At 56.6% G+C, this 25,747-nt stretch overlaps 2 protein-coding genes across 7 annotated transcripts; both read left to right on the forward strand.

Moving 5' to 3' along the window:
* The first annotated feature begins 1,065 nt into the window (after positions 1–1,065).
* On the forward strand, positions 1,066–19,996 carry CCDC27 (coiled-coil domain containing 27). The gene is given in 13 exon segments (XM_003733332.7): positions 1,066–1,119; positions 1,122–1,414; positions 3,540–3,666; positions 5,508–5,618; positions 6,165–6,322; positions 10,172–10,321; positions 11,370–11,462; positions 11,855–12,218; positions 12,449–12,579; positions 15,204–15,281; positions 15,606–15,818; positions 18,029–18,133; positions 19,746–19,996. Coding segments are annotated over 13 exon segments (1,971 nt in total). The 5' UTR covers positions 1,066–1,094; the 3' UTR covers positions 19,869–19,996.
* A 26-nt stretch (positions 19,997–20,022) lies between these two features.
* SMIM1 (small integral membrane protein 1 (Vel blood group)) lies at positions 20,023–24,938 on the forward strand. 6 transcript variants are annotated; one of them, XM_078330167.1, is made up of 5 exons: positions 20,966–20,995; positions 21,458–21,565; positions 22,610–23,084; positions 23,526–23,702; positions 24,013–24,938. In XM_078330167.1, the coding sequence occupies exons 3-5, from the start codon at positions 22,831–22,833 to the stop codon at positions 24,137–24,139; spliced, it is 558 nt and encodes a 185-aa protein (XP_078186293.1). In that variant the 5' UTR covers positions 20,966–20,995; positions 21,458–21,565; positions 22,610–22,830; the 3' UTR covers positions 24,140–24,938. The 6 variants fall into 6 exon arrangements, with proteins under 6 accessions (XP_078186295.1, XP_078186293.1, XP_078186294.1 ...); XM_078330168.1 differs by lacking the exon at positions 20,966–20,995 and adding an exon at positions 21,049–21,185; XM_054258731.2 differs by lacking the exon at positions 20,966–20,995 and adding an exon at positions 21,167–21,238.
* Positions 24,939–25,747: the final 809 nt, after the last annotated feature.

The following is a 25,747-nucleotide window of genomic DNA, read 5'->3' on the forward strand; positions in this document are numbered from 1 at the left end:
ATTCTAACCAAGGATATTAAAATGTTCCTTTCAGAGCCTCTGATACAGTGAAGGGAAATCTTGATTATGAAGATGGGAAAAAAGGGCACAGACTGTTGATGCCCCAGGGCACTTGTACACTTCAGCATCCTGAGATTTGGTGGACCCTCTCCAGCCCCTTTTCCTGATTGCAGAAAGTTGAGATGAATATGACATGCCCTGTTGAAACCGTGCTCCAAAGAGTTAAAGAAATCAGTAACTAACAGAAATTCTTGAGTTTGCAGAATTGGCAGATGAGAAATGACTTGCTGAGATGCTGAAAGCCCCTCTGCTTACAAGACAAAGAACTGGATGAAATCACTGGGAACTGCTATGGCCACATGGATTTGTGCAGAACAAGCTTGCTGAGGTCAGGCACCCCCAGATTTGCATGTGGTTCCCATAAGGAGGCGAGAAGGCAGAACCAGCCAGGTCAGAGGACTGTCTAGACCTCTCCTTTCCTTCCACCAATCACCTGCTAATCCCAGAACCCATCCCTAAACCTTTTCCAATGCGATTCCTGCCTTCAGTCCAGCACAGGGAGAGAGACAGATTTGAACTGGACTCCTGTGTCCTAGGGAGCTGAGATAGTATCTCACTCTGTAGCCCAAGCTGGAGTGTAGTGGCACAAACACAGCTCACTGCAGCCTCAACCTCCCCAGGCTCAGGTGATCTTCTCACCTCAACCTCCTGAGGAGCTCGGACTACAGGTGCACGCTCCTCAGGAGGTTAATACCTGGCTATTGAAATTTTTTTTGTAGAGGTAGGATCTCGCTGCAGTGCCCAGGCTGGTCTCGATCTCCTGGGCTCAAGCAATCCTCCCAACTGGGCCTCCCAAAGTGCTGGGATTACAGATGTGAGCCACCGCGCCCAGCCTGGAAGTTGACTTTCCATGACAAGCTTTTCTTTTCTTAAAAACCCAGCGTCATAGCATCAGCTTCCAGCACATGGCTACAGGCCCCTTTTGCTTGATAACGGTTTCTATGGAGACGTCTGTGATGCCACCACTGCTCCCAGGGGCCCACAGGACCTGGAGCTCTGGAAGCTGATCCTCCCACTGACCAACCAGCAGGTCTATGCTCAAGGCTGTCTTTCCCTCGACACTCCAGCCAGGCTGAAGAGAGGTCCACGGGAACAACCAGGGCTGCCCTCATTTAGGTCCTCATTCAGGCAGCAAAGCTCACTCCGTCTGTGTGTCCCACACCTCATGTTACCTAGGGATGCCAGCGTGTCTGAGAGGCACAGTTCAATGTCCAGCTCGATAGCCAGGGGCCTGGCACTCCTCCAGAGTGTGGTGGCCAGCCAGGATGCCCAGTGCCCAGAATGGAAACCGCACCAAGAGCCACCCGTGCTCAGCAAGTCGGCCCAGACCATCAACCACTACTACGGGAAGATGGTATGGACTCCAGGGAGGAGGGCTACCATGGGCTTGAGATGACCTGCTTCTCCTGCTCCCCAAGGCCCCATAGAGCTGTCAGCCCACAAAGCATTCCACAGGCTCTCTGCTGATGGGTTATCCAGGGGGGTTCCAGGCAGGCAACGAACTGAGCGCTAGTGGTAGAAAGAGCCCTGCGGTTCTCTCCCTTTCTGCAGGGCCTGGTGCCCTAGTCCCCACATGCCACCAGCTTCTGGGTTAGCTACTTTGGGTCGGTCCTCCCCTCTGCAGACCTTGGCTCCCGGTCTCTGGTTGGCCAAGGGAGAAGATGCACAGTTTGGCCCAGACTCCCTGGGCACATCTTGAAAAGGAGACTGAATGGGGGAAAATGGGGAAGGTGACCTCAACAGACAGGTTAACTGTGCCACCATGTGCCGGGGGAGCCCGAGATGGTCACCCCAGCTCCTGGCAGCTTCCAGGTGCATGAATTGCCTGGACCCAGTGGACTACAGTTTTTAAAGTGGGTCTGGGTGGCTCTTGCTGAGCATCCAGTATGCGGGAGAGGAACAGAGGGGACACACCGCTGCCGCCCACACACACCCAGGCCCTTTCAAACCCAATGGGAGTGTGGCTTAGTGCCTGTGAGCAGCAGCGCCTGGTCGGTGTGGTTGGTGAATCTCAGCCAGCAGTCAGGCAGAAGCAGGTCCCCCAAGTGTCTGGGCTTCAGGCTCCCCAAGAGGCTCTAGGTAGAGCAGCCGGTGCTCCAGGACCAGCAGCGGTTATGGGCAGGTCTCCGAGGAGGTCTGAGGGGCCACATGGTGTCCTGAATGTGGGATTTGTGTCTACATGCAGCTCATAGGCTCCTGCCATCAGGGTGATTTGTGATGGTTTAGGGGACACAGTGTCTGCCCTTGGTGTAGGGCTAAGGGCCCCACAGGGTCGTGGGGTGTCCCTTATGCTGTGCTGAGGCACAGGATCCAAGAAACAGAGACAGGACACAGAAGCACAAAGAAAGCGCAGCTGGGCTCAGGGGGCCATATCACCTATAAGTGGAGACAGGGGAGGCCCAGAATGTCCAGAAGCATGAGTATTTATTGTGTATAGGTTAGGGGGCAGGGCAATGAGTGAAGTCATCTTTAAGGATAGTGATAGGGTCGTGAGCAATAAAACAAGGGGTCCACCCCCATTAGGTCACCTAGGCCAGGAGGTGGACGGCGGGCAGCAAGGGGTCCATTCCCATTAGGTCATCGAGGCAAGGGCTGTGTGCAGTAAAGGGTCTACCCCCGTTAGGTCACCGAGGCATGGAGGTGGGCCATGTGTAGTGAAGAGGGTGCAGTGCACAATACCTCTATCTATGGACAAGCTACTAAGATTTATAGGAGGATGCTTAAGTCACACAACGCTGACAGAGCTGTCAGGGTCTACCTCCACTTCCTGGCAGCTTCCAGTGAGTTCTATGGGAAGATACTTTTCCAGCAGCACAGTGACAAGAGCTGATACGGTTCACAGTCACCAAGGTGCGATTATCCAGAGGGGTTTTGAGCCCTTGGATGCTCCAGGGATTGCCTGTCTGAGGGCAGCCTTCCACAAGAACTGGAGCAAGGTCCTACAACTTCTTTATCAGGAGGAGTGGCTCTTGCCCCAAGCCTGCCATACAGTGGATATCTTTACCACACTGAACGCTGCCACCTGGGCCATGGGTTCTTGTCCTGGTATAACTGTTTTCCCTTAAATCATGCTCTGCACTGTGTCTGCTCCAGACATTCCTCTGACCTATAAGCTGCTTATTCCTTAATTCATGCTCTGTACCATGTCTGCTCTAGGCATTCCTCCGACTAAGATATAATTATACACACACACACACACACACACACACACACACACACACACAGGGAAATAACTGAGTGGTAAGATATTCTTCAGGCACTCACTCTATGAACTAATATATGATTATATAAAGGATTATATAAAAGGAAATAACTGCATAGTAACACTATAAACTGAGATATTCTCCAGACACTAATTGTGCCAGGGTTCTGCTTAGCTCTCCTTCCTCGGTGCCCATATGGGGGGTTACCCACACTTGGATGCACTGGCCTAGAGTCGGGGGCCTCTAGCACCTGCCTTTATTTCCCCTCTCTGCCAGAGTGAGCCCAATGACGCCGCCAGCCTCACAGGCTTCATGTCCGAAATGGAGGAACTGCGAAGGCTGTTCCTCAAGCGCCCTGACTGCCCCCAGTTCAGCACCAGGGCCACGTCCATTTCCCATTGTGGTAAGATTCCCCACCAGGGCCACCTGTGAAGCTGCCTGCCTTCCTGTCAGAGTCAGGGGAACCAGGGAGGCTTTCCTGCCCCCTTTCAGCCTGTGAGCAGCCACCAGAGTTGGCCTGTATGGTGGCCCCAGCTGCTGCTTTTGAAATCTACCCAGTGCACAGGGAGCTAGGGCAGCAGTGAAGCTAGGGGATGGAGGGAGGCTGGGGGTGGAGGGAGGCCAGAGGGTGGAGGGAGGCCAGGGGGTGGAGGGAGGCCAGGGGTGGCAAGGGGTGGAGGGAGGCTGGAGGTGGAGGGAGGCCAGGGGTGGAGTGAAGCCTGGGGTGGAGGGAGGCCGGGGGTGGAGGGAGGCTAGGGGTGGGTGTGAAGGGAGGCCGGGGGTGGGGGTGGAGGGAGGCCAGGGGTGGGGGTGGAGGGAGGCTGGAGGTGGAGGGAGGCTGGGGGTGGGGGTGGAGGGAGGCTGGGGGTGGAGGGAGGCCAGGGGTGGGGGTGGAGGGAGGCTGGGGGCGGAGGGAGGCCGGGGGTGGGGGTGGAGGGAGGCTGGAGGTGGAGGGAGGCTGGGGGTGGGGGTGGAGGGAGGCTGGGGGTGGAGGGAGGCCAGGGGTGGGGGTGGAGGGAGGCTGGGGGCGGAGGGAGGCCGGGGGTGGGGGTGGAGGGAAGCCAGGGGTGGCGGGGGGGGGTGGAGGGAGGTGGGGTTGGGGGTGGAGGGAGGTGGGGTTGTGGTGGAGGGAGGCCGGGGTGGCGGGGGGGTGGAGGGAGGCGGGTTTGGGGTGGAGGGAGGCGGGGGTGTGGTGGGGGGTGGAGGGAGGGGGGTGGTGGGGGATGGAGTGAGGCGGGGTTGGGGTGAAGGGGGTTGGGGGATGGAGGGAGGCAGGGTTGGGGTGGAGGAAGGCCTCTTCTGGCCACTGTGCTGATGATTTGTGTCCCCAGCCATTTTGCTTTTTATGCACCTAAAATTCATTAGGGCCAGGGGCTAGGGGAGTGGAGATGGTTGAATGTTGTGGAAGCTTCAGGAAAGAACCCATAAAGCCAGATAGCTCATTAAGAACAGTGCCCCCAGGGAGCCCCAGCAGCCATCCTGTCCAACCCCTCACTGATGGGAGCAGGAGGCTGGGAGCGGCAGCTGCTGAGCTCTGTGGTCCCCTGGGGACCCTGCCCGAGCTAAGGCTCATCCCAGCATCTGCTCCTGGACCTGGGCTTGTCCCACATCCCCACACAAGATGCTGTTTTTAGGGATGGCAAGCTGGAGCCTAGTTCCTGCGACCAGTAAGCAGGGCGGGGTGGGGGGTGGTCAGCTGGCAGAAGGCAGAAGGAGGGCTCCCACCTTTCTAGGCTTCAGCTAGAGGGTCTCTGTGGGCGGTCAGTGCTCCAGGACCGGGGTGGTTATGGGCGGGTCTCTGGGGAGGGCTGAGGGCCACACGGTGTCCTGGGCATGGGGTCTGCATCTACATACTGCTCATAGGCATCTGCCACTGGGCCGATTGCTGACATTTAGGTGAAACAGGGTCTGCCTTGGATGGGCTGGTCTGGAGGCAGGAGAGCCTCTGTGAGACTTTCAGGAGGTAGGTTTTTACCCAAGGAAAATGGGGTCTGCCCCTCCAGGGGAAAGGAGGCCTCAGCTGCAGAAATTCGGCCACACTCGGGTCTGTTGAGGTGGAGACACCAGGGAGGCAGGAGGATGAACCCACCCTTCGGTTCAGCCCCATTGCTCAGTCCCACGCATCCACGAAAAAAGCCACCTGTGCCCGCACCTGCTGCTTATGTATAAATAAGAGTCTCTGCCTGGGAGATCTGGGGAGATGAGACCACAGTAGTCACCAGATGGCATCTTCAACACCGCAAGGTTCACCCACCGAGGCTGGTTTGTCCGGGGAGCTATACCGCAGCTCGGAGACCTGGAGGGGTGCCCAGGACCTGCTCTTGGCCAGGCGGAGCTCAGACACGAACGTGGACGGTGAGGGAGTCCCCAGGGCCTCTGCCTGCAGCTGCTGGGCCCCTGAGCTCGAGGCCTGCTTCTCAGGGCCGCTGCCCATTCCCCGTGGAATTCCCTCCCAGGACTGCCCACCTCCTGAGGGCTCACACAGCAGGGTCCTGTGTGTCCTTCTACAGAACTAGCCTGCCTTCCCTGACAGCTGAGGCTGCAGCCCCGTGGGGCCCTGGCTCCTTGTCTTTAGTCAAATTGCAACGTGTCGCCTTTTTTGCCTTAATTGGAGGAAACCTAGAGTCAGTAGTGACCAGCTCCCCTTGGGCTCGGTGAAAGTGGAGAATCCCCTTCCTTCCCTCAGTTTAAACATGGGGAAACTGAGGCCCCAGGAGGGGACAAGCAACCGGCTGTGCAGGGACAGCATCAGGATGACCCCTCATCCTGACTCCCAGCTCTGGCCCCTTTGTCCTGGCATCCTGGCTGGAGCTTCCATGCCTTTCCTCACTCCCTCAGCACACGCGCAGGGAAGGGTCTATTTCTCACCTGTTTCTCACTCGGCCTCTGCGGTCACCGCAGGGCGCCTCCTCCCACACAGTAAGAGTGCCTGTGAGCTCAACTACTTTCGGAAAAGGAGCGAATCCCAGACTCTGAGTCCGGTCACCAGCAGCTCAGTCGCATCCCAGAGCTGCCTGAGAAAGAGGACGCCCTGGTACCTCTTAGCCATCCACGAGAAGGTACTGGCAGAGGAAGTGCAAATCCCGGCCCTGCACTCCCTCGCTCTGCATCCGGCTGGCAGGGCAGCCCTGCCCCATGAGGGCTCTTGTTCTAGTATCTGGTTAGCAGCATCCAGCTGGTCCCCAGATATGGCCTAAAGTGACCTCCAGACCCCCTGCTTTGACAAACTTCCTCACCCCTGTCCATCCTCATCCCAGCGGTGGCAGTTACACTAGGGGCTCGCTGGCACATATGACCTCCGACCAGCCACACAGCTTTGCGCCCACAGACTCCGCTTGGGAGAATGTATTCTAAATAATAAGAATAGGAATGCCAGCTTGATTTATGTAGGAGTGATTCACCGCAGTGTTATTCTTTTTTTAAACCTACGTTAATAAGAAAGTCTGACCTATAATTTCACTATCTGGTAATTCCCTCATCAAATTTAAGTATCAAAGTTATTCTGGCCTCATTAAAAAAAAAAAAAAAGACAAGGCTGGAAAACCATTCCCTTTTTTCTTTCTTTCTTTCTTTTTTTTTTTTTTTTGAGACAGGGTCTCAGTCTGTCACCCAGGCTGAAGTGTGGTGGCCTGATCACGGCTCACTGCAGCCTTGACCTCCCTGAGCTCAAGCAATCCTCCTACCTCAGCCTCCCAAGTGGCTGGGACTACAGGTGTGCACCACCACACCCGGCTAATTTCTGTAGAGACAGGGTTTCCCCATGTTGCCCAAGCAGGTCTCAAACTCCTGGGCTCAAGTAATCCACCCACTTTGGCCTCCCAAAGTGTTGGGATTAGGGGTATGTGCCACTGCCTGGCAAAGAGTTTGCATAAGATTGATGTCATGTCTTCCTTAAATTCTGAAGATGTCACTATTGAAAGCGTCTGTGTCTGGAGACTTCTCAGGACCGCTTTTATTTTATTTTATTTTATTTTATTTATTTATTTAGAGAAGGAATCTCACTCTGTCGCCCAGGCTGGAGTTAAGTGGTGCAATCCCAGTCCACTGTGACCTCTGCCTCCCAGGTTCAAGGGATTCTCCTGCCTCAGCCTCCCGAGTAACTAGGATTACAGGCACACACCACCACATCCGGCTAATTTTTGTATTTTTAGTAGAGACAGGGTTTCATCATGTTGATCAGGCTGGTCTTGAACTCCTGACCTTGGGATCCGCCTGCCTCGGCCTCCAAAAGTGCTAGGATTATAGGTGTGAGCCACCACACCTGGCCTTTATTTATTAATTAATTTATTTAATTTATTTATTTTGAGATAATGTCTCACTTTGTCACCCAGGTTGGAGTGCAGTGGAGTGATCCCAGCTCACTCTTCCCAGGGTTCAAGTGATCTTCCCACCTCAGCTTCTTGAGTAGCTGGGACTGCAGGCTCATTCCACCGTGCTGTTAATTTTTTCTTTCTTTCTTTTGTAGAGACAAGGTCTCTTCATGTTGTTCATGTTTCCCCTGAACTCCTGGGCTCAAGTGATCCTCTTGCCTCAGCCTCCCAAATTGCTAAGCGGTATGAGCCACCACACCAGCCCCCTACAGGAGTACTTTTAAAAATCACAAATTAGGGCCAGGTGCGATGGCTCACACCTGTAATCCCAGCACTTCAGGAGGCTGAGGGGGGCGAATCACGAGGTCAGGAGATCAAGACCATCCCAGTCATGGTAAACCCCATCTCTACTAAAATACAAAAATTAGCCAGGCATGGTGGTGGGTGCCTATAGTCCCAGCTACTCAAGAGGCTGAGGCAGGGGAATTGCTTGAACCCAGGAGGCAGAGGTTGCAGTGAGCCAAGATTGTGCACTGGACTCCAGCCTGGACAACAGAGCAAGACTCTGTCTCAAAAATAAAAATAAAAAAAATCACAAATTAGGCCAGGCGCAGTAGCTCAGGACTGTAAGCCCAGCACTTGGGGAGGTGGAGGCAGGTGGATCACGAGGTCAGGAGTTCAAGACCAGCCTGGCCAACATGGTGAAAGCCCATCTCTACTAAAAATACAAGAATTAGCTGGGCATGGTGGCAGGTGCCTGTAATCCAGCTACTCGGGGGGCTGGGGGGGGGGCTGAGGCAGGAGAATCATTTAACCATGACCCGGAAGGTGGAGGTTGCAGTGAGCCGAGATTGCACCACTGCAGTCCGGCCTGGGCTACAGAATGAGACGCCATCTCAAAAAAAAAAAAAAAAAATCACAAATTCAACTTCTTTAAAAGATATCTAGATTTTCTTTTTCTTCTTGTTTCAGTTTTGGTGTTCTGTGTTTTTCTAGGAATGCAGCTATTTCATATAAATTTTCTTATTTCTCAGCCTATGGTTATACATGGTACAAGGATAATTACTCCCTTTACACAATGTGGACGGGTAACAGCCTCTTTCTCATTCCCAACCTGGCTGCCTGTGTCTCCTCTCTCTTTTTTCCCCATTGGTCTTGCCGGAGACAGGGTTTCACCATGTTGGCCAGGCTGGTCTCAAACTCCTGACCCCAGGTAATCCCCCCACAGTGCTGGAATTACAGGCATGAGCCACTGCTCGGCCAACATTTAGTGGACTTTCCAGTTATTTTTCCTTCCAGAATATTCTGTTGGGATCATTTTCCTTCCTCCTGAAGAATTCCCTTTAGTATTTCTCTAAGCTCAGATCTGCTGGTGACATTCAATTTCTGTTTGCCTGAAAACATCTTCATTTTTGTCTTTAATTTTGAAGAATTGAGGGAGTTGAGATTTTAAGAACAAAAGTTTGAGGAGCTCCCTGACAAGCCCTTAGAAAAGCTTGGCGGGTGTTGCCTGTTAAGTGTGGAGGCCACAAAGAAGACTGGCATCCTGGCCAGGCGCGGTGGCCCACGCCTATAATCCCAGCACTTTGAGAGGCTTAAGGCGAGCAGATACCTGAGGTTGGGTGTTTGAGACCAGCCTGGCCAACATAGTGAAACCCGTCTCTACAAAAAACACAAAAATTAGCCAGGCGTGATGGCACATGCCTGTAATCCCAGCTACTTGGGAGGCTAAGATGGGAGAATCGCTTGAACCTGGCAGGCAAAGGTTGCAGTGAGCTGAGATTGCACCACTGCACTCCAGCCTGGTGACAGAGTGAGACTCCATCTGGAAGAAGAAGTGAGACTTCATCTGGAAGAAGAAGAAAGAAGAAAGAAGAAAGCAGAGCCTGTAATCCCAGCACTTTGGGAGGTCGAGGCGCGTGGATCACAAGGTCAAGAGATCGAGACCATCCTGGTCAATATGGTGAAACCCCGTCTCTACTAAAAATACAAAAAAAAAAAAAAAATTAGCTGGGCATGGTGGCGCGTGCCTGTAGTCCCAGCTACTTGGGAGGCTGAGGCAGGAGAATTGCCTGAACCCGGGAGGCAGAGGTTGTGGTGAGCCGAGATCGCGCCATTGCACTCCAGCCTGGGTAACAAGAGCTAAAACTCCGTCTCAAAAAAAAAAAAAAAAGAAAAGAAAGAAGAAAGAAGAAAGAAGAAGGAAGAAGGAAGAAGAAAGCAGAAAGAAGAAGGAAGAAGGAAGAAGAAAGAAGAAGGAAGAAGACCGGCATCCTGTGTTGTAGTGCCATGGTGAGGACAGCCCATGGACTAGGTCCAAAAGGGAAGCTGCCTCGAATCTCCTCGGATGAGGATTTAGGATCCGCTCTTAGGACAGGGGCAGAGGCACTGGAGGTGCCAGACATGGTTGCACTAAAGAGCTGGCACATCATGATTTCCACTAGCTCTTTACCACAGTACATATCTTGAAATCCCTGAGACCCTGGGATTTGGGAGTCCCAGGACAGCAGATCTGCTCCTCCTGAGTGGGCTGGGGACAGGTGGGGGGACAGTGTGTGGCTGCATGGCCCATGGGGTTGCCCCTGGTTTTCTCCCCAGGATCACTGCCTGTCCAAGCTGGAGATACAAGTTCAGAAGAAAGATGAGGAGATCCTGGTGCTCCAGGAGGAGCTGGAGGCCCTGAGAAAGCAGCTGAAATGCCCCCTCAAAGGCAAAGGCCAAGAGACATCCATGTCCTCAGGCCAGAAGGTGAGCCAGACCCAGCAGCCAAAGCTGCTGGTGACATGCAGGCCGCTGGATGCTCCCAGGTCCTGGCTGGAACTGGGGCGGGGCCTCCGGGTTCTGCTCGACAGGCCGGGGAGAGGCAAAAGGAAGCACGAAATGGGAACGAGAGCCGTGAGCCGACATCTAGACACCTGCACTTGGCCTCTGACTTGCATTCTACCTGGGCCAAGTCACGGCACTTTCAGGGCTCAGGGTCTTCATCTATAAAATGGGGGCTGAGCTCACCTCTGAAGTCCTGGGGCATGGAGACCACCCACAGGTGGATTCCCCAGGCCTTGCCATGCACGTTGTGGGCAGTGGTAGCTTAGACTACCCTGCCCTGGCCAGGAACCCCTTCGCCCACTCTGTCTCTGGTTGTGAGGCCCCCTGTGAGGCTGGGGTAGGTGGGTGGGGGGGGATGCTACCCCACCTCTGGGTCTGCGCAGAGGACTGGGTGAGGCGGGTTCATGTTGTGCGCAGGGGCGGTCACCTGATCTTCCTAAGACCCCATTTCTTTCATACCTGAGGACACAGCCTGAGTTTTTGCTGGGGGCCAGAGATGAAGTGGGGACCAGGGGAGGGCCTCTGACCTCCAAATGCCCTGAATGCCTCAAGGGAAGGCTGCCTAGACACAGAGGGCGGGGGCAGGGAAGGGGCATCCAGGGGCTTCCACTTTCTGTCCTCCCTAGCCTGCTGGGTGGGCGTCTGAGGGGGAGCACCCAGGCCAAGACATGCACGGTGGGCGTGTCTAAGGCTGGCTCCCTGACTTCTAAGGCCTTGTCCCTTACTGCAAGGCCACTTGCTGGGGGCTGCTCTGGGGGTACCTAGAGCCCCACTGCCCCCAAATGCATCGACAGGTTCTTGTGCCTTCCACTGCCACAGCACCCACATCCCCCAGCCCCTCGGCAGGAAGATGCAGGTCCCCTCCCCAGACATGAGAGGCCACTGTCCCATCAAGGACAGGCCATGATGGTCTGTCCCTGGGGTGCTGCAGGAGGGGTGGAAAGCTGAGGGTCCCACGGGCATCTTGCAGGAGCGGTCCTCAGACGCTTCGCTGAAGCTGGGCAAGCTGAGCCTCCTGAAGGCCTTCTCCAGAGATGAGGAGGAGCTGCAGCGATGGTGGCAGGTGCGGCCCACCCGGAGAGCAGGCATGCAGGGAGGGCCCCGGCCCAGGAGCCACATGGACGGCTCAGCTAAGAGGCCCAGGCCCCAGGTGTCCCCCTGCAGCCCTGACCTGGGGTGCCCCCTCCAGGGGAGCAGGTGAGGTGGGTGGGCTGTTAACCCTCTTGAAGGCACAGGTCAGGTACAGTCTCTTGACCAAGGGAGGACCTGTGCCTGAGGCCACAGTGCCTGGGCCGATGCTGGTGGCCTTGCCAGGCAGATGCTCCCCCACTCCCTGGACCCTGTAGCAGCCTGGAAGGAGGCACCCTCCCCGGTGCCCCACTGTGAATATTAGATGTCCCCGCCCTGGGGGTGCCCTGCAGCCCTGCCCTGCCCCCACCCTTACCCATCTCACAGATGCAGGAGGAGTCTGCGGTGCCGCCAGAGAGGGGCAAGGAGCCGGACTTGGGAGGCAGCGAGGATGAGGGCCTGGAAGGGGAGCGCAAGGGGGCGGAGGATGTGGGCGCCGGAGGAGGTATGGGCCGGATGGGGACTGTGCAGGAGGAAGAAATAGAGGAGGAAAAGGAGGAAGGGGATGGGGAGGAGGACTCAGAGGAAAGGGAGCTGCCGGAGGACGACGAGTTCCCCAGGAGAAGGGCCTCCTCCCTGGCCAAGTCGTTTGAGGAGGAGCTACTGGCCCAGCTGGAGGAGTATGAGCAGATCATCCTGGACTGCCAGTTCAAGCTGGAAACCACCGGGACCAGATATTGCCTTGCAACAGGTGGGCCTGGGGGCTTTGGGCTTTGGCTTCACAATGAGTCCCAGCCCAGGGGCTGTGAGGCCCAGAGGCGGCCTGCTCTGGTCAGTGGGCTGGAGCAGGTGCAGGTGTCAGCAGCCTCACCCAGACCTGCAGAGCGCTTCCAGCTGGCACGGTGGCCCAGCCCTCTCCTTCTGTCCCTCATTGCCCTGCTTGCTCTTGCTCACCGCCTCTGCCTCTGCCTCTGCGCCCAGGAGTGATCGCATCTTTACAACAACAATTGGATTTCCAAGAATCACAACTGCGAAAAGTCAATTCGGAAAATGAGACGCTGCAGAAGGAGCTTCGAGAGCGGAGGCAGCAGCTACAAGCTATGACCGACAAGGTGGCTGTGCACTTAGGACCGGCCTTCGCTCAGTGAGCACGGGCCAGGCTTGACTAACCCCCAGCAGCTCGGGGCATGCGCCGGCCATCCCATCTACTGATGGAGACTCAGCCTGGGGCATCCAGGCAGCTGGCCCAGGGCTGTGTGACTGATAGGGGCCCACCGGGATTCCCCCAGGTGTGTGGGAGGCCTGAGCCCACATGACCAGCCACAGCTCTGCCCTGCCCCTGGGCTAGAAGCATGAGTCCCTGTCTCCTCAGACGCTGTGCTCTTGGCCACTCCTCAAGCATCTCCCGCCCCTAAGTCCTGGGGGTGAGAACACCCTCTCGGTGATTAGAGAGACTGCTACTCCACTGAGCCCACGATTGTCGTTTTTGTTAAGCATTTTACGTTTCTATTGTTATCCAAGTTATTCATGCACATCACTTAAAGAATCAAATAGTTCCACGAGGCTTGTCATGAAAACCAGGAGCCTCTGACCTTCTGCCTCTCATTCACCCTCTCCTAAGGCATCACTTTCAACTCTTCTAGTACATTCTTTAGGAATCTATCTCCATATCTCTAAATAGCATGCTCATAATGTGCCCATTCTAGATTTTTCTCCATCTTAACATTATTTAATGCTTCATTTTTTCCTCCCCTGCCACCCCCCCAACACCCACAAGGGCACTCTTTCCACCCACCCTCCTCCCATATCATTCTATTACAATCCATGTCGCACTGACATCAGTAGGACAGTTATTTGTCGCATGCACACATAAATAAATTTTACAGAGCAGTGCTAAGATTCATAAACCACAACTTTGAAACTGCTGCATCCCATCTCTTTTGCTTTCTTGCCCTTTCCACTTATTTTTGATGGAGCACATCCTCCAGTAGTTTTTTTCAGAAAGGATGAATGGGGGTAAAGTGTTGGCAAATGTCCTTAATCTACACCCTCATAACATTTGGGTGGGATATAACATTCCCATTTGAAAACCATTTTCCTCCAGCATCACAGAGGCATTCCTGGGCTGTCTTCCAGCCTCCAGTTTTGCTGATGAGAAGTCCAAAGTCGTTCATGGTTCTTCGTGAGCCTATCTTTATTCCAGGTGTTCTGGAACCTCCCAGAGTTGTGTCTTACTAAGGGTGTATTTTCATCTGTTGTACTGGGCACTCAATGGCCATCTGGAACATGTCCTTCAGTTTAGAATTTTCTTTGGTTTTACTGTTTTTTTATATCCTTCTCTTCTGGCTATTGGACCACCTGTCCTGCTTCTATTTTATCTGTTATCTCTTCCTTTTCGTACCCTTTTACAGATACCTTTTTTTTTGGGACAGAATCTCACTCTGTTGCCAAGCTGGAGTGCAGAGGTGTGATCTCCACTCACTGCAACCTCTGCCTCCTGGGTTCAAGCATTCTCTTGCCTCAGCCTCCTGAGTAGCTGGGACTACAGGCATGCACCACCACACCCAGCTAACTTTTGTATTTGTAGAGACGGGGTTTCACCATGTTGAACAGCATGGTCTCGATCTCTTGACCTCATGATTCACTGCCTCAGCCTCCCAAAGTGCTGGGATTACAGGGGTGAGCCACCATGCCTGACCTACAGATACTTTCTAGAAGATGTCCTTAACTTTATCAGCAACTTTCTAGAAGATGTCCTTAACTTTATCAGCAGCTCGTCTCTTGGGTTTTCATTTCATTATAATATTTTACTGTAATGTTCTCTGAATGTTCTATTTTTCTTTTTTTTGAAGCGCACTCTTGTGCAGTTTTACAACTGCAGTATCTCCTCTTCCTGGGATGACAGCGTTAATTCAGTTTGAGTTTTCTAACTTCTTGCACCACTTCTGTTTCCTACAAGTTCCTTTTAAAGTTTACTTTTAGTCTCTGTCATTCACTTGACAGCTTTGCTCCAGTGTTTGCGCTGACTGGACTTTGAGCACACAGGTGACCACGCCGTGCCCCCGGCAGGGCAGTGTGCTTACTTTAGCATTTTAATGGGGAGTTTCTTTCTTTTTTTCCAAGATGGATTCTAACTCTGTCACCAGGCTGGGGTGCAGTGGTATGATCACAGCTCACTGCAGCCTCAACCTCCCCAGGCTTAGGTGATCCTCTCAGCCTCCTGAGCTGGGGCCACAGGTGCAAGCTACCACACCCAACTAATGTTTTCACTTTTTATAGACACAGGATCTACATTGCCCTTGCTTCTTTCAAATTCCTGACCTCAAGTGATCCACCCACTTCAGCCTTCTAAAGTGCTGGGATTACTTACAGGTGTGAGCCACTGCACCAGCCTGGGGCTCTTCATTTCTGAAATAACATTCCACCAATCATCCTCATTTTAACCTCCATGTTTAGAAGAACCCTGCACCAACCATTTCTGAGACTTTTAAGGAGTGTGAACTGGGATTGTTTTCTGCTTTCCCTGCTGCCAGCTCTTTGGCTTCCTTGGATCTGGGATATCAGATACCACTCCGCCATCTTCAAACTCTCCGAAATACTTGCAGTTCTCTTTATTCTCCTCTTCTCCCTGCCTTCAATGGAAATCCCACTGCTATTATTTTAGGGAGCTTTGGGGAAGGAAAAAAGTTAGATGCCAGTCTGGGAGTCCACCAAGCCAACCCCTGTCTCCTTCCAGTTCTCCAACCTCCGAGAAGATAAGAAACACCAAGAGGTGATGGGGCTCATTGAGAAGGACAACCAGCTCCTCCGACAGGTGACAGGCCTGGGTGTTGTGAAATGGTCAGCCAGGCCACTGTTCTTGCTGTAAGTCCCAACACAGCAAAGAGCAAGAAGGGGCTGGAGCATCTTCACTGCAAAGCCAGGGCCGCTTAACTTAGGTAGCATGCCACCTGACACATCTCTGGGCCCCAGGTCCACACAGAAGGCTCCTTGCAACTGCTGGGTCCAGACTGGAGTGAAGGGACCAAGCGAGTGTTGCTGGCCATCTTTTAGGAGAAAGTGGCCTCATCTTGCCCAGCACATGTACTCAGGTTGGGAGAGATGGGCCCACCTTTTTGTCCTCCCTGGCTGCCCCTAGCAAGTGTCAAAACTGGAGAGAAAGCTCACCAAGCAGGACCACGTCATCTCAGAGTTGGACTCCAAGGTCAGCCAGCTGCAGGAGCAGGTGGAACTGGACCAGAACCACCTACAGAGGTGGAAGCAGTTGCAGGAGGATCTGCAGAGCAAGAAGGAGGTGATTCAGCAGGCGGAGCAGCAGGCCCACGTGGCCCTGGAGAGCGCCCAGTCCAGGGTATGCCCCACTCCTCCTCCTGAAGGTCTGGCCCAGCAGCTGGCAGCTGAGCACCTGGGCCCCTGCCCACCGCCCACTGAGGTAGACCAGGCTCTGAGTACACTGGGGCTCAGGCCGGTTCTTCTGTGTACCCCAGCACCTGCAGAGTTGATGCTCAAGAAATGTGGGTAGAGGATGGCGTGAGGGTGCAATGGAGCTCCCCGGGAACGCTCGTCAATGGTAGTGGTGGGCGGAGCTCCGTGGGCAGGGCTGGGGGTCTTGGGTTGCATTGTGAAGGGTGTGGGTCACTGGCTGGAAAGGAGGGCACATGGTTAGGGAGGAATAGTGCTGCCCACCCATCTCTGAGCCATCACATGTTTGCCAGGCCAGACACCGTTCTAATGCCTTCTTGGTATCAAACTCATGTAGCCCCTTTAACCGAACTACAAAGTAGTCACCATGATCCTCACTTAACAGACAGGCAGGAGAGGATGAATGACCCCCTGTACCCCAGGCCTGCTTTGCGGTGGTGCTGGGATTTGGACCAGACAGTCTTAGCTGCAGGGCCCACTGGGGAGTCATATTAAATGTGAGCGAGGCCAGGGCACACCCTGCTTGTGAGGGCCCATGCCCAAAAGGAAATCAATAAAGAGCTGACTTTTTTTTTTTTGAGTCAGGGTCTTGCTCTGTCACCCAGGCTGGAGTGCAGTGGGGTAATAACAGCTCACTGCAGCCATGGCCTCCCAGGCTCAAGCTGTCATTCCACCTCAGCCTCCTGAGAAGCTGGGGCCACCTTACCCAGCTAAAATTTTAAAAACTTTTTGTAGAGATGGTCTTACTATGTTGTCCAGGCTGATCTCAAATTCCTGGGCTCCAGCGATCTGCCTGCCTCGGCCTCCCAAAGTGTTGGGAATACAGAGCCACCGTGCCTGGCCCTGACCTTGATTAAGAATCCAGGAAGGCCAACTGCCACTCACCTGCGTCCTCTTTCCTTCTTGAGCCAGCCTCCTTCTGGCTGGGTCGGACTGAGGCACCCACCCAGGTATCCCTTGATAAAACAGCTTTGAATCCAGCTGTAGTCGTAGTGAAAGCATTAGACCAGAGGTGGCCTAGATGTATCCATTTGTGCACCAGCGTGCACTGACCTGGTAGACTGGAAAGCTGTGCTGAGAAATATTCCAAAGCTAAGTCCGGATGAGCAGGAGCCAGCGCCAGGACTGACGGTGAGGCCCCACGTGTATGGGGAAGTGAGGCTGGACACCCCAGGTAGCTGCCAGCCTCTGCCCTGGGGAGGCACCCCCTGTACAGAGGCCCAGCCTCTCGTGACCTCAGGACCTTCAGCACCTGGCACAGTGTTTGTACAAAGGGGACACTCAGTAAATATTGGAAAGAAGGAAAGGATTCCACTCCACACAGGCCAGGGGCCCATGACATTCCTGCTGTCACATAAACCCGTCCAACTGGCAGTGTGGACATGCTTGCCACTCAGAGGCCAGGCTGAGCCTCTTGGACCCAGCTCCCGTTGGGCACCTCTGCATCGTCGGGGTTTCTGGGTGAGGAACCGGCTGAGCTGCTGGGTAACTGGAGGGGTTCCTGCCTGAGGCTCCTGGGACACAGACTGGAGAAGTGTCCTCCGCAGCTTCCTGGGAGGCATGATGAAGTACCTCTGGGGAGGCAGCTGCGGTGTACAGGCAGACACGGTCTTCACGGCATCAAAAGACCAGCAGGCCCTCCAGCTCCGAGCGCAGGGGCCAGGTTCACTGCTGCCGTCCACAGCACAGACGCCTCCTCGTTAGCATGGAAAGGAGGAAGGGCCACCAGTGCAGTTAGATGCCTAGAGTGAGAGTGTTCCCAAGGGCCAGGAAGTCCACTCACTGCAGCGGCCCAGGGGTTTCCTGCGACTCTTGTACTGTTTTGGTTTGTTGGTTGCTTTAAAAAAACAAAACAAAACTATGTGCAGGTTTTACTTTCCAATGAGAAAAGCCCACCTAGTGTACAAGAGTGTGGGCTTTGGGGCTGGGCCACCAGGGTGGGGGGCAGGACCCGGCGCCTCTAGCTCTCAGGCAGCCCACACGGACTTCTCTGGCCCCCATTTCCAGTTTCTAAAGTCATGAAGAGTGAGGGTGAGCTGTTCCTTCCTGGCCCATAAATAAGGTGTTGGAGGGGTACAGCCCACTGGCCAGGCGCCTTCTTGGGCAAAGGCAAGTGACGGTGTTGTCTTTTGCTCATAGCTTGAGAGGCTACGGAATAAGATCATCCAGGCCACCTTCAGCATCTCTGGGACCAAGTCCTTGGCCAACGAGATCTCTGACGATGACATCCTAGAAGCCCTGCAGGTATACCCCTGAGCTCAGCCACCTCCATCTGGGACCTGTCCCCCCAGGCAACCCCTGAACTCAGCCACCTCCATCCCAGCCCCATCCCCCCAGGTGACCCCTGAGCTTAGCTGCCTCCATCTGGGCCCTGTCCCCCCAGGCGAGCTGGGGTTGGGGGTGGGAGGGCCTGGGTTAGATTCAGGGGACTCTGTTCTCATCCTAGCTGTGTCATCTATTTACCTGGACCCCTGGACCCTCCTTTCTCTCTGCTCAGGCAGAGGGGGCCAGATCATTCCTAATGTGGGTGGGGGCATGGCATGGCCGTCTTAGCCACTCTCAGCAAAAAGAAAAGGAGGAGGGGCATCAGAGACCAGCTGTAACTGCCACAACCCATGAACGCTGTGGAGAGGGGACAAGCCACCTGGTCACAGAAATTCTGCAGCAGGAGCCCAGCCCCAGCTTTGTCCAACTCAGTCCCCTCTGCTGGTATCACCACCCACTGAGCTGGGACCCTGGTGCAGAATCCTCCCACCCTGGCCACAGCCTCCTGGGTCCTTCCTGACCAGTGGTCCCCAAGCAGGGGCCTCCGAGAAGTAGAGGGGTGTAGGAGAAATAACTTGGGCATTAGGGTCACTGGGCATGAGGGGGTCACCAGCCACCAGCTGTGGGCCACACACTCACTTCTCTGAGCCAGACACCTCCCTCTGTGACGAGGAGTCCATGCCCACCTGCGAGGTGCCATGGGACTCAGAGCTCCAGGAGTTGGGCACCGGCTGTAGCTCTGTGTGGGGCCATGTGCTATGTAGGGGTCACCTCTCACCAGGTGCTGCTTCTAGTCCCAAGAGCCACCCTTTCCTTCCTGGGGCTGCCCTTAAACCCCAGTGTATTCCCATGACCTTCCTTCCAGCATTCACGATCCTGGGGCTTGGTTCCCTTCCTCTGCAGTGTGGGTGGGCCCTGAGGAGCAGTAATGTGGCGGGAGGTCTCTGTGCCCTTGTTACTGTTGTCTGGGGGAGGGCAGAGAACGGGGAGGGAAAGAGGAAGAGAAGAGGGAAGACAGAGGATGGAGGGGATTACTCCCGCCACACCGGAGCCAGGAAGAGCATCTTTCTTTCTTTGCTTGCTATAGCCTGACATGAAACAGCAATGGCCCAGAAATGAGGAAATTGGAAGAGGGGTGGGGACAACCTTCCCTTTACACAGGACGGAAGAAGGGACTGGAGGGACAGATGTGATGACCTCAAAGGTCTCGAGGAGTCTGGGGCTCCTCACAGTTCTAAGAGGGCTGAAGAAGGGGACATAGCACAGGCTCCTGCGAGTGGGTGCTGTGCACCTGCTCCCGGCTCTGCGTTCTGTGACTTCACTTCTGTGGCTGAAAATCAGCCGCCGTGGGAGTATTGGGAGTATTCACACCACAGATATCAGCAATGCCACAAAGCTGAGGGTTTTTTGCTTTTTCCTCCCCTGGGGAGAGCCAGCTGTAAGTATTTACCAGCACACCCCAGCTGCAGGGAGCCCCTCTGGAGGAAGAGAGGGTGGCGTCCCTGGCAGCTGGCATGGACTGGGCAGACCGGCCTCAAGGCCAAGGTGAGGCACTGGGAAGGCCACCTCAATGGCTGTGTTTCTTGTGTAGAGAATTATCTCAGAGAGAAGCGACTACTATAATCAGCTGAAGCAGAAAGGTGTCAAAGTGCTCCCCCTGCAACAATCAGAGACCTTCCTGACCAGCAAATCCAAGAGGAGGCCCTCCAAGTAGCCCCAGCCAGGTGTCCAAAATGCGGTCAGCTCAGCAGAGGCCAGGGACCAGCTCCAGAACTACCTGCCCCCACCATGCGTCCTGTTCTCGGACTCAGAATTAAACCCTGGTGTTGGCACTGTCCCACCTTTTTCTTCTCTGGGATCCATGTGGGGTCCTACTCTCCTCTGCGACCTTAGGGTACAACAACGCCCCCATTCCAAAGCTCACTGACTGGGGATCAGCACACCAGCCTGTGCCACTAGCTCCTAGCAGGTCCCCTCTAGGCCCCAGGCTGCAGGAGGCCTGGGTCGGGGTGTCCGCGCAGCACTCAGCACAGGCCTAACGCCTACTGACCAGAGGGGGTGTGTGATCTCCAGCCCTGGGGGCTCTCCTGGCTGGGGCACTCTCTTGCTGGAGGACTCCTCTGAAAGATGGTGAGTGTCGGGGACTCTGTTCTCATCCCCCCCACCCCCGCTCCCGGAAGGAAAGCTTTACGGACAGGGACGGTGTCTGTGTTCCCCAACGCTTCCCCGACGCCTCGAAGGCTCTGGGCGCCTGAACTCCTGCGGAAGGAAGGACTCTCCCATAGCCCTTCTCTGCTCCCCACCCACACCTGCTTCCCTTCCCGCCGCGAACACCAAGCTTGGGCCACGTGCGGGCGCCACACCTCTCAAGCCATGGAGTAGGACGGTACCCACGGCCGGGTCCTCAGTCCCCAGGACTCAGACCCAGACGCGCCCAGAGCCTCTCAGTCTCCTCCGCGTTGCAGCCGGGTCCCCGCGGGGCTGGGGAGCTCCGGGCGTCGGAGGAGCTGCAGCAGGGGTGAAGGAGGTTGGAGACCCTGGAGGCCCCAAGGCGGGGCGTCTGAGGGCGGGGAGTGCAGCCCTCCGCCAGTGCCGCTCGGCCGCCAGCACCACCCTGCTGCGGTGATGTGCGGCCCTGCGTCTCCGGCCCCGGCCCGTTCCGGACTAGGCGTCTCCCGGCCACGGGCCCCGCCCTTCCCGATATGGCCCCGCCCCACCTCGGTTCCCCTCTCGCCCCGCCCCCAGCCCCTTCAGGACCAGGCTCCTCCCACTGCTGGCTCCAGCCCTTTCCCCGCACGGCCCCGCCTCCGCCTTCTTCCCGCCCCCGGCCCTCTGGACAAGGTACCGCCCGCTGCTGGCTCCAGCCCTTCCCTGTACAGCCCCGCCCTCGCCTCGCCTCACCCCGCCCCCGGCCCCTCTGGACAAGGCACCTCCCCGCCGCTGGCTCCAGCCCTTCCCCGTACGGCCCCGCCCCGCCCTCGCCCCTTGCCCAGTCCCGACCCCTGCGGAGCCGGAATACTCCGGGACGCAGGTGAGGCACGCGGGGTCCGGGCTGCAGCTTTCCGGTTCGGCCGCAGTAGGGAGGTGGGCCTGGGCGCGGCCTCGCTGGCTGAGAATTGGCGGGGGCTTGGGGTCGTGCCCTGGGCTGACCCCCCCCACCCCAGCCCAACCCGCAGAGCGGGGCCAGACCCGGAACTGCGTGCGCTGCTCTTGATGGCCGTTGGGGCACCCCCGATCCCGGCTACTTTCCCTTCCCGGCCCCTAGCAAGGCTGCTCCTCCGGTCATTTTTCTTATTTTTTTAGGCTCCAGGCATCTGCTGCACCTCAGCCCACGACCTGCCTCGCTGGAAGGTGCGGGCAAACTGGCCCTGGCCACTCCCTGAGGCCCCAGCCCTCAGGCAAGGTTCTCAGGTAAGTGTGGCGCCCTGAGGCGCTGTGGGGTGAAGAGGTCTGTGCGGGGACCGCTGTGTGCCTAGGACCTGATGGCTTTCTGCCGCCACACCTGTGACTGTCATGGAAGTGTGAACAGATGTTTACTAGCGAGTGAGGGAGGCCAGCCTCTACAGCCGTGTCTGGTGGCTTTGTCCACCCAGGTGACTTGGGAACCGCACATTCTATGTCAGTCAGCAAGACAGGAACCCACAATCCCAGGCCTGAACACGCTGGGCTTGACGCCTCCCACCGAGAGGCCGGTGGTGGGCTGCTGCTGTGAACTTGGAGACAGCGCTCCCGGGACTAATGCTGCCTGGATGTTGGGTTGCAAGGTGGCTGCTGCAGCTCCAGCCATCACATCCAGGCTGCGCTTCTTTTGACAGAACCAAAGGCTCTCCCATCCCTTGCTGCACCCTGGCTCTTGGCCCACAGCTGGATGACTTGGGAACACAGGGCTGGTGGTATTAAGCTTGTCTTACCCCAGTCATGGCTGTCACCTGGGTCTGGCACATTGCTGCTGGGACTAGACTGGGATTCTGCTCATCAGGCCAGAGAGTGTGAACCTTGGGTAGGCAGCTGACATATCCACAGGCTCCAGGAGAGCAAACTAACTCCAGTAGATTCAGTAGCCAGAGCTCCCACCGAAGGCAGACTTTATGGCTTTGACATGGCTTACTCTGTCTCCCTGGAGTAAGGGCAGACAAGGAAATGCCAGGAGTCTCAGAAATGCCCGGGGCTTGAGTATCTGTGCTGGTTTCTTGCAGGGGAGTGGCCGCTGTGCCTTTAGGTCTCTGTGCCAATTACCTGGGAGGAGGGTCAGCCTTCCCTGATGGCAGGGGCCCAGCATAGCCTCAGCCCCTAGAAGTGAGGGGCCTGCCGCTGCCTGCCCAATGACCCTGCTCCTGGGGGCCAGATGCCCAGAGGGGACACTGGGGGCCCAACAGACTAGAGAGCTAACCCCAAATCCCACAGCCTGGATGGGTTCTCAACTTCTGGTGCCCCCTCCACCCCTGTGCCCCTTAGATAAACAGGAAGTCCTAACAGAAGCCAGAAGGTAAAGAGGTGCTCAGAGCTGGGGCTGGCACAGGCCTGCCAGGCAGCTGCTCTGGTGCGCAGAAATCGTGGTCTCCTTGCCTCTCTGGACACCTGGGCTGCCAGGCACTGAGCTGAGCGCCGAGATGCAAAGATGAGTCCCTGGCCTGCAGGAGCTGGGCCCCTCCTCCTCCGGGCAACCACCGAGCCCCATGACCATCCTCTCTGTAAGGCCTCCCCGAGGCCTTGAACCCACTCCAGGCCCATGCTCAGTGCATCCCCCAAGCCCCGGCCCTCCCAGAGGTGTGGGTGGTGAAGGAGCTGCAGCCCACACAGGCCAAGGACACAGCTGCTGCCTGAGTCGAGCCACGCATCCTTCCCAGACGGACCGGACTAGCTGTACCAGCCGCTGCCTCCGGCCTGCCGCCCTGCCCCACCCCCACTCCCATTGCCGGCCTTTCCAGAGGTCAGCAGGGGCCTTATCAGGCAGGGTTACAGAGGGGAACAATTATCAGGGGCTACAGCCTGGGTTGGGCCACAGTGTCCTCCTCTCTTGAGGGCGGCAGGCTGTGCAGGCTCCCTGATAAAAGCACCCGGGAAGAGAGGCCCCTGGAGTTCCCTGGAAGGAAACTCTGGCCTCCCACATTCCTGAGGTCAGAGCTTGGCCGCCTTTCAGCCTCCCTGGGTTGGAAATCCTGCTTGGTCCCATCCTCCCGGCATGACCCCGGGCAAGTGACTCAACCACTCTGCATAAGTCACCTGTTAAGTCAGGTGACAGAGCCAGTGAGGGAGCCAGCCCCCGACCCTTAGTGCCCCCGCTCCCCCGCCTAACCCCAGGCAGCCCCTCCCCCGGCAGCAGCCCCAGAGCAGGTCTTGGCTGCACCCTCCATCCGGCTGTGCTTTACAGTGAACTCACAGCCTGCCTCAGTCTCCCCACCGTGAAGGCCCCACCCCTCCCGCTGCAACCTGGCAACATGCAGCCGCAGGAGAGCCACGTTCACTACAGCAGGTGGGAGGACGGCAGCCGGGACGGAGTCAGCCTGGAGGCTGTGTCCAGCACAGAAGAGGCCTCATGCTGCCGCAGGTGAGGAGTCCGAGGGCAGCCTGCAGCCCCAGCAGGTTGGTCCCTCCTTCCAGAGACACCTGCCCTAACCCCTGCTGCCAGCCCCATCACCCTCCACCCTGTCCCAGCTGGGGGCCCACGGTCCAGCTGCTCAGCAGACCACAGCCCTGGGGCTTCCCTCTGGTTGGCTGTGGGTGGGGCGAGTGGCCTCTTAACTCCAGTAGAGTGCCCAGGCCTCTCCCCCTAACCCGGCCCAATGGCCACAGTCCACTTAGGGGGCCCCTCATGTGGCCCTGGCCTGGGGCTCACCTCCAGTTGGTTCTCACCCTAGGATCTCCCAGAAGCTGTGCTCGGGCAAGCTGGGCATCGCCATGAAGGTGCTGGGCGGTGTGGCCCTCTTCTGGATCATCTTCATCCTGGGCTACCTCACCGGCTACTACGTGCACAAGTGCAAATAAATGCTGCTCCATATGCTGCTCCCTGGGGCTGGCGGCACACGTGTGAGAGCACAGGCCTGCATACACTCTGTATACATGGACCCTGTGGCACACACAGTGCACACGGCACAGGCACTGGCACCCAGGCCCACAAAGACACCAGGTGTGCCGCTGTCACAGGCCCCACACAAGGGTGCACATGCATCTGGCACACGGTCCTTCAAAGAATCTACAAACAGCTGGGCACAAGCGGCTGGGAGACCTGGGCCCAGCCTCAGCGGGAGCTGTGGTACACACCTAGACCACAACCTGCAGCCCAGAGCCCCCAGCCACAGCCTCTCCTGGCCCAGGGCCCAGCCCCTTACTTGTCAAGGTCAGGATGAGGGTTTTCTTTGGCAGGCAAACTGCCCACCTCCCTAGTAGCCCCCTGGGGAGGACCCTTCCACTGCTTCCCTCCGAGGGCGCCCTGTGCAGAGCTGTGTGCCCTGGCCAGGCCCCCAGCTTCTCTGGGCCTGACTCCTGGTTTTGTAAGCCTGGCTCCAACAAGGGCTATGTGTCCCCCACCCTTCCCTAGGGGACTAAGACCCAGCCCCAGGTTTTCTGTGCAGAGCAGGAAGCGGGCCCTGGCCCTTGTCCCAGATGCACCATGTCGTCCTTAGTAAAGTGGGCACAGTTCTTCCTCTTGGGGCTGGCGGTTGCCAGGGAGAACCCAGGTCTACCCTCCCTCCCTAGGGATGGGCCTGACCCCTCCAAGTGCTCCTTGTGGGTCAAGAGCCTGTGCACAGGGGCAGAAAGTGTCTTAAATAAACGGTGGGTGCCAGCCTTTGCTATAGTTGTCTGGGCAGGCGTGACATCCAGAAAGGCTATGGGAAGGGCTTGTCACCCTGTGGGCAGGCCGCTCCCATGTTGCTCTGGGAATGCATTCCTCCCAACAGGGTCTTCTGACAAGGACACTGGGTAGGCCTGGGGGCCACAATGTGGCTGGACCTCACCCGTGCCCCAGGGATTTCAGTCCCATTCCCTGCCCTGTCCAGGCCTCTGGCGCTAGCCCTCACCTACCACAAAAGACCCCAAAGACCCTTGCCAGAAACCTCCCCTTAGGAAATGGGTCCTTACCCCAGGGCTGGGGAGAGGGAAACACAGGCAGCCACTGTCCTCACGGGCACAGAGAAGGGAGGCCACAGGGCCAGATGAGGTTATCAGAAGGCTGAGGCCATGCCTGCCCCAGGCCAGAACCCACCAAATGCATCAAGTCAGGTAAATAGGAGGAGCTGGGCCAGTCTTGGTGGGAGGCAGACTCCACAGCATCCACCTTTGGGGTGAGCAGGTCCCCTCGAGGTCTGCAGGTGGAGCTGCATGGCGGACTGCACACTGCCCCAAGGCACCTGGCTCTAGACCCGAGAGAAGCCCAAGGGCCTGTCCTGGGTTGGGGTCTGAAGCAATGCTGCTTTCATGGGAGCCTGCTGAGGGGTGGGTTTCTGCCTGCCCCAGCCACAACAGGCTGCATCTCAGCAGGAGTCTCCAAAGAGATCCCTCCCTCTGAGCGGCCACTCCCGAGGCGGCAGGGGAGCCGCCAGCTGGTGCCCTCCCTAGAGCCTGGATACACAGGAGGACACTGCCCTGGGGCTA

This window comes from Callithrix jacchus, chromosome 7, assembly GCF_049354715.1.
Source record: "Callithrix jacchus isolate 240 chromosome 7, calJac240_pri, whole genome shotgun sequence".
Taxonomy (NCBI): domain Eukaryota; kingdom Metazoa; phylum Chordata; class Mammalia; order Primates; family Cebidae; genus Callithrix; species Callithrix jacchus.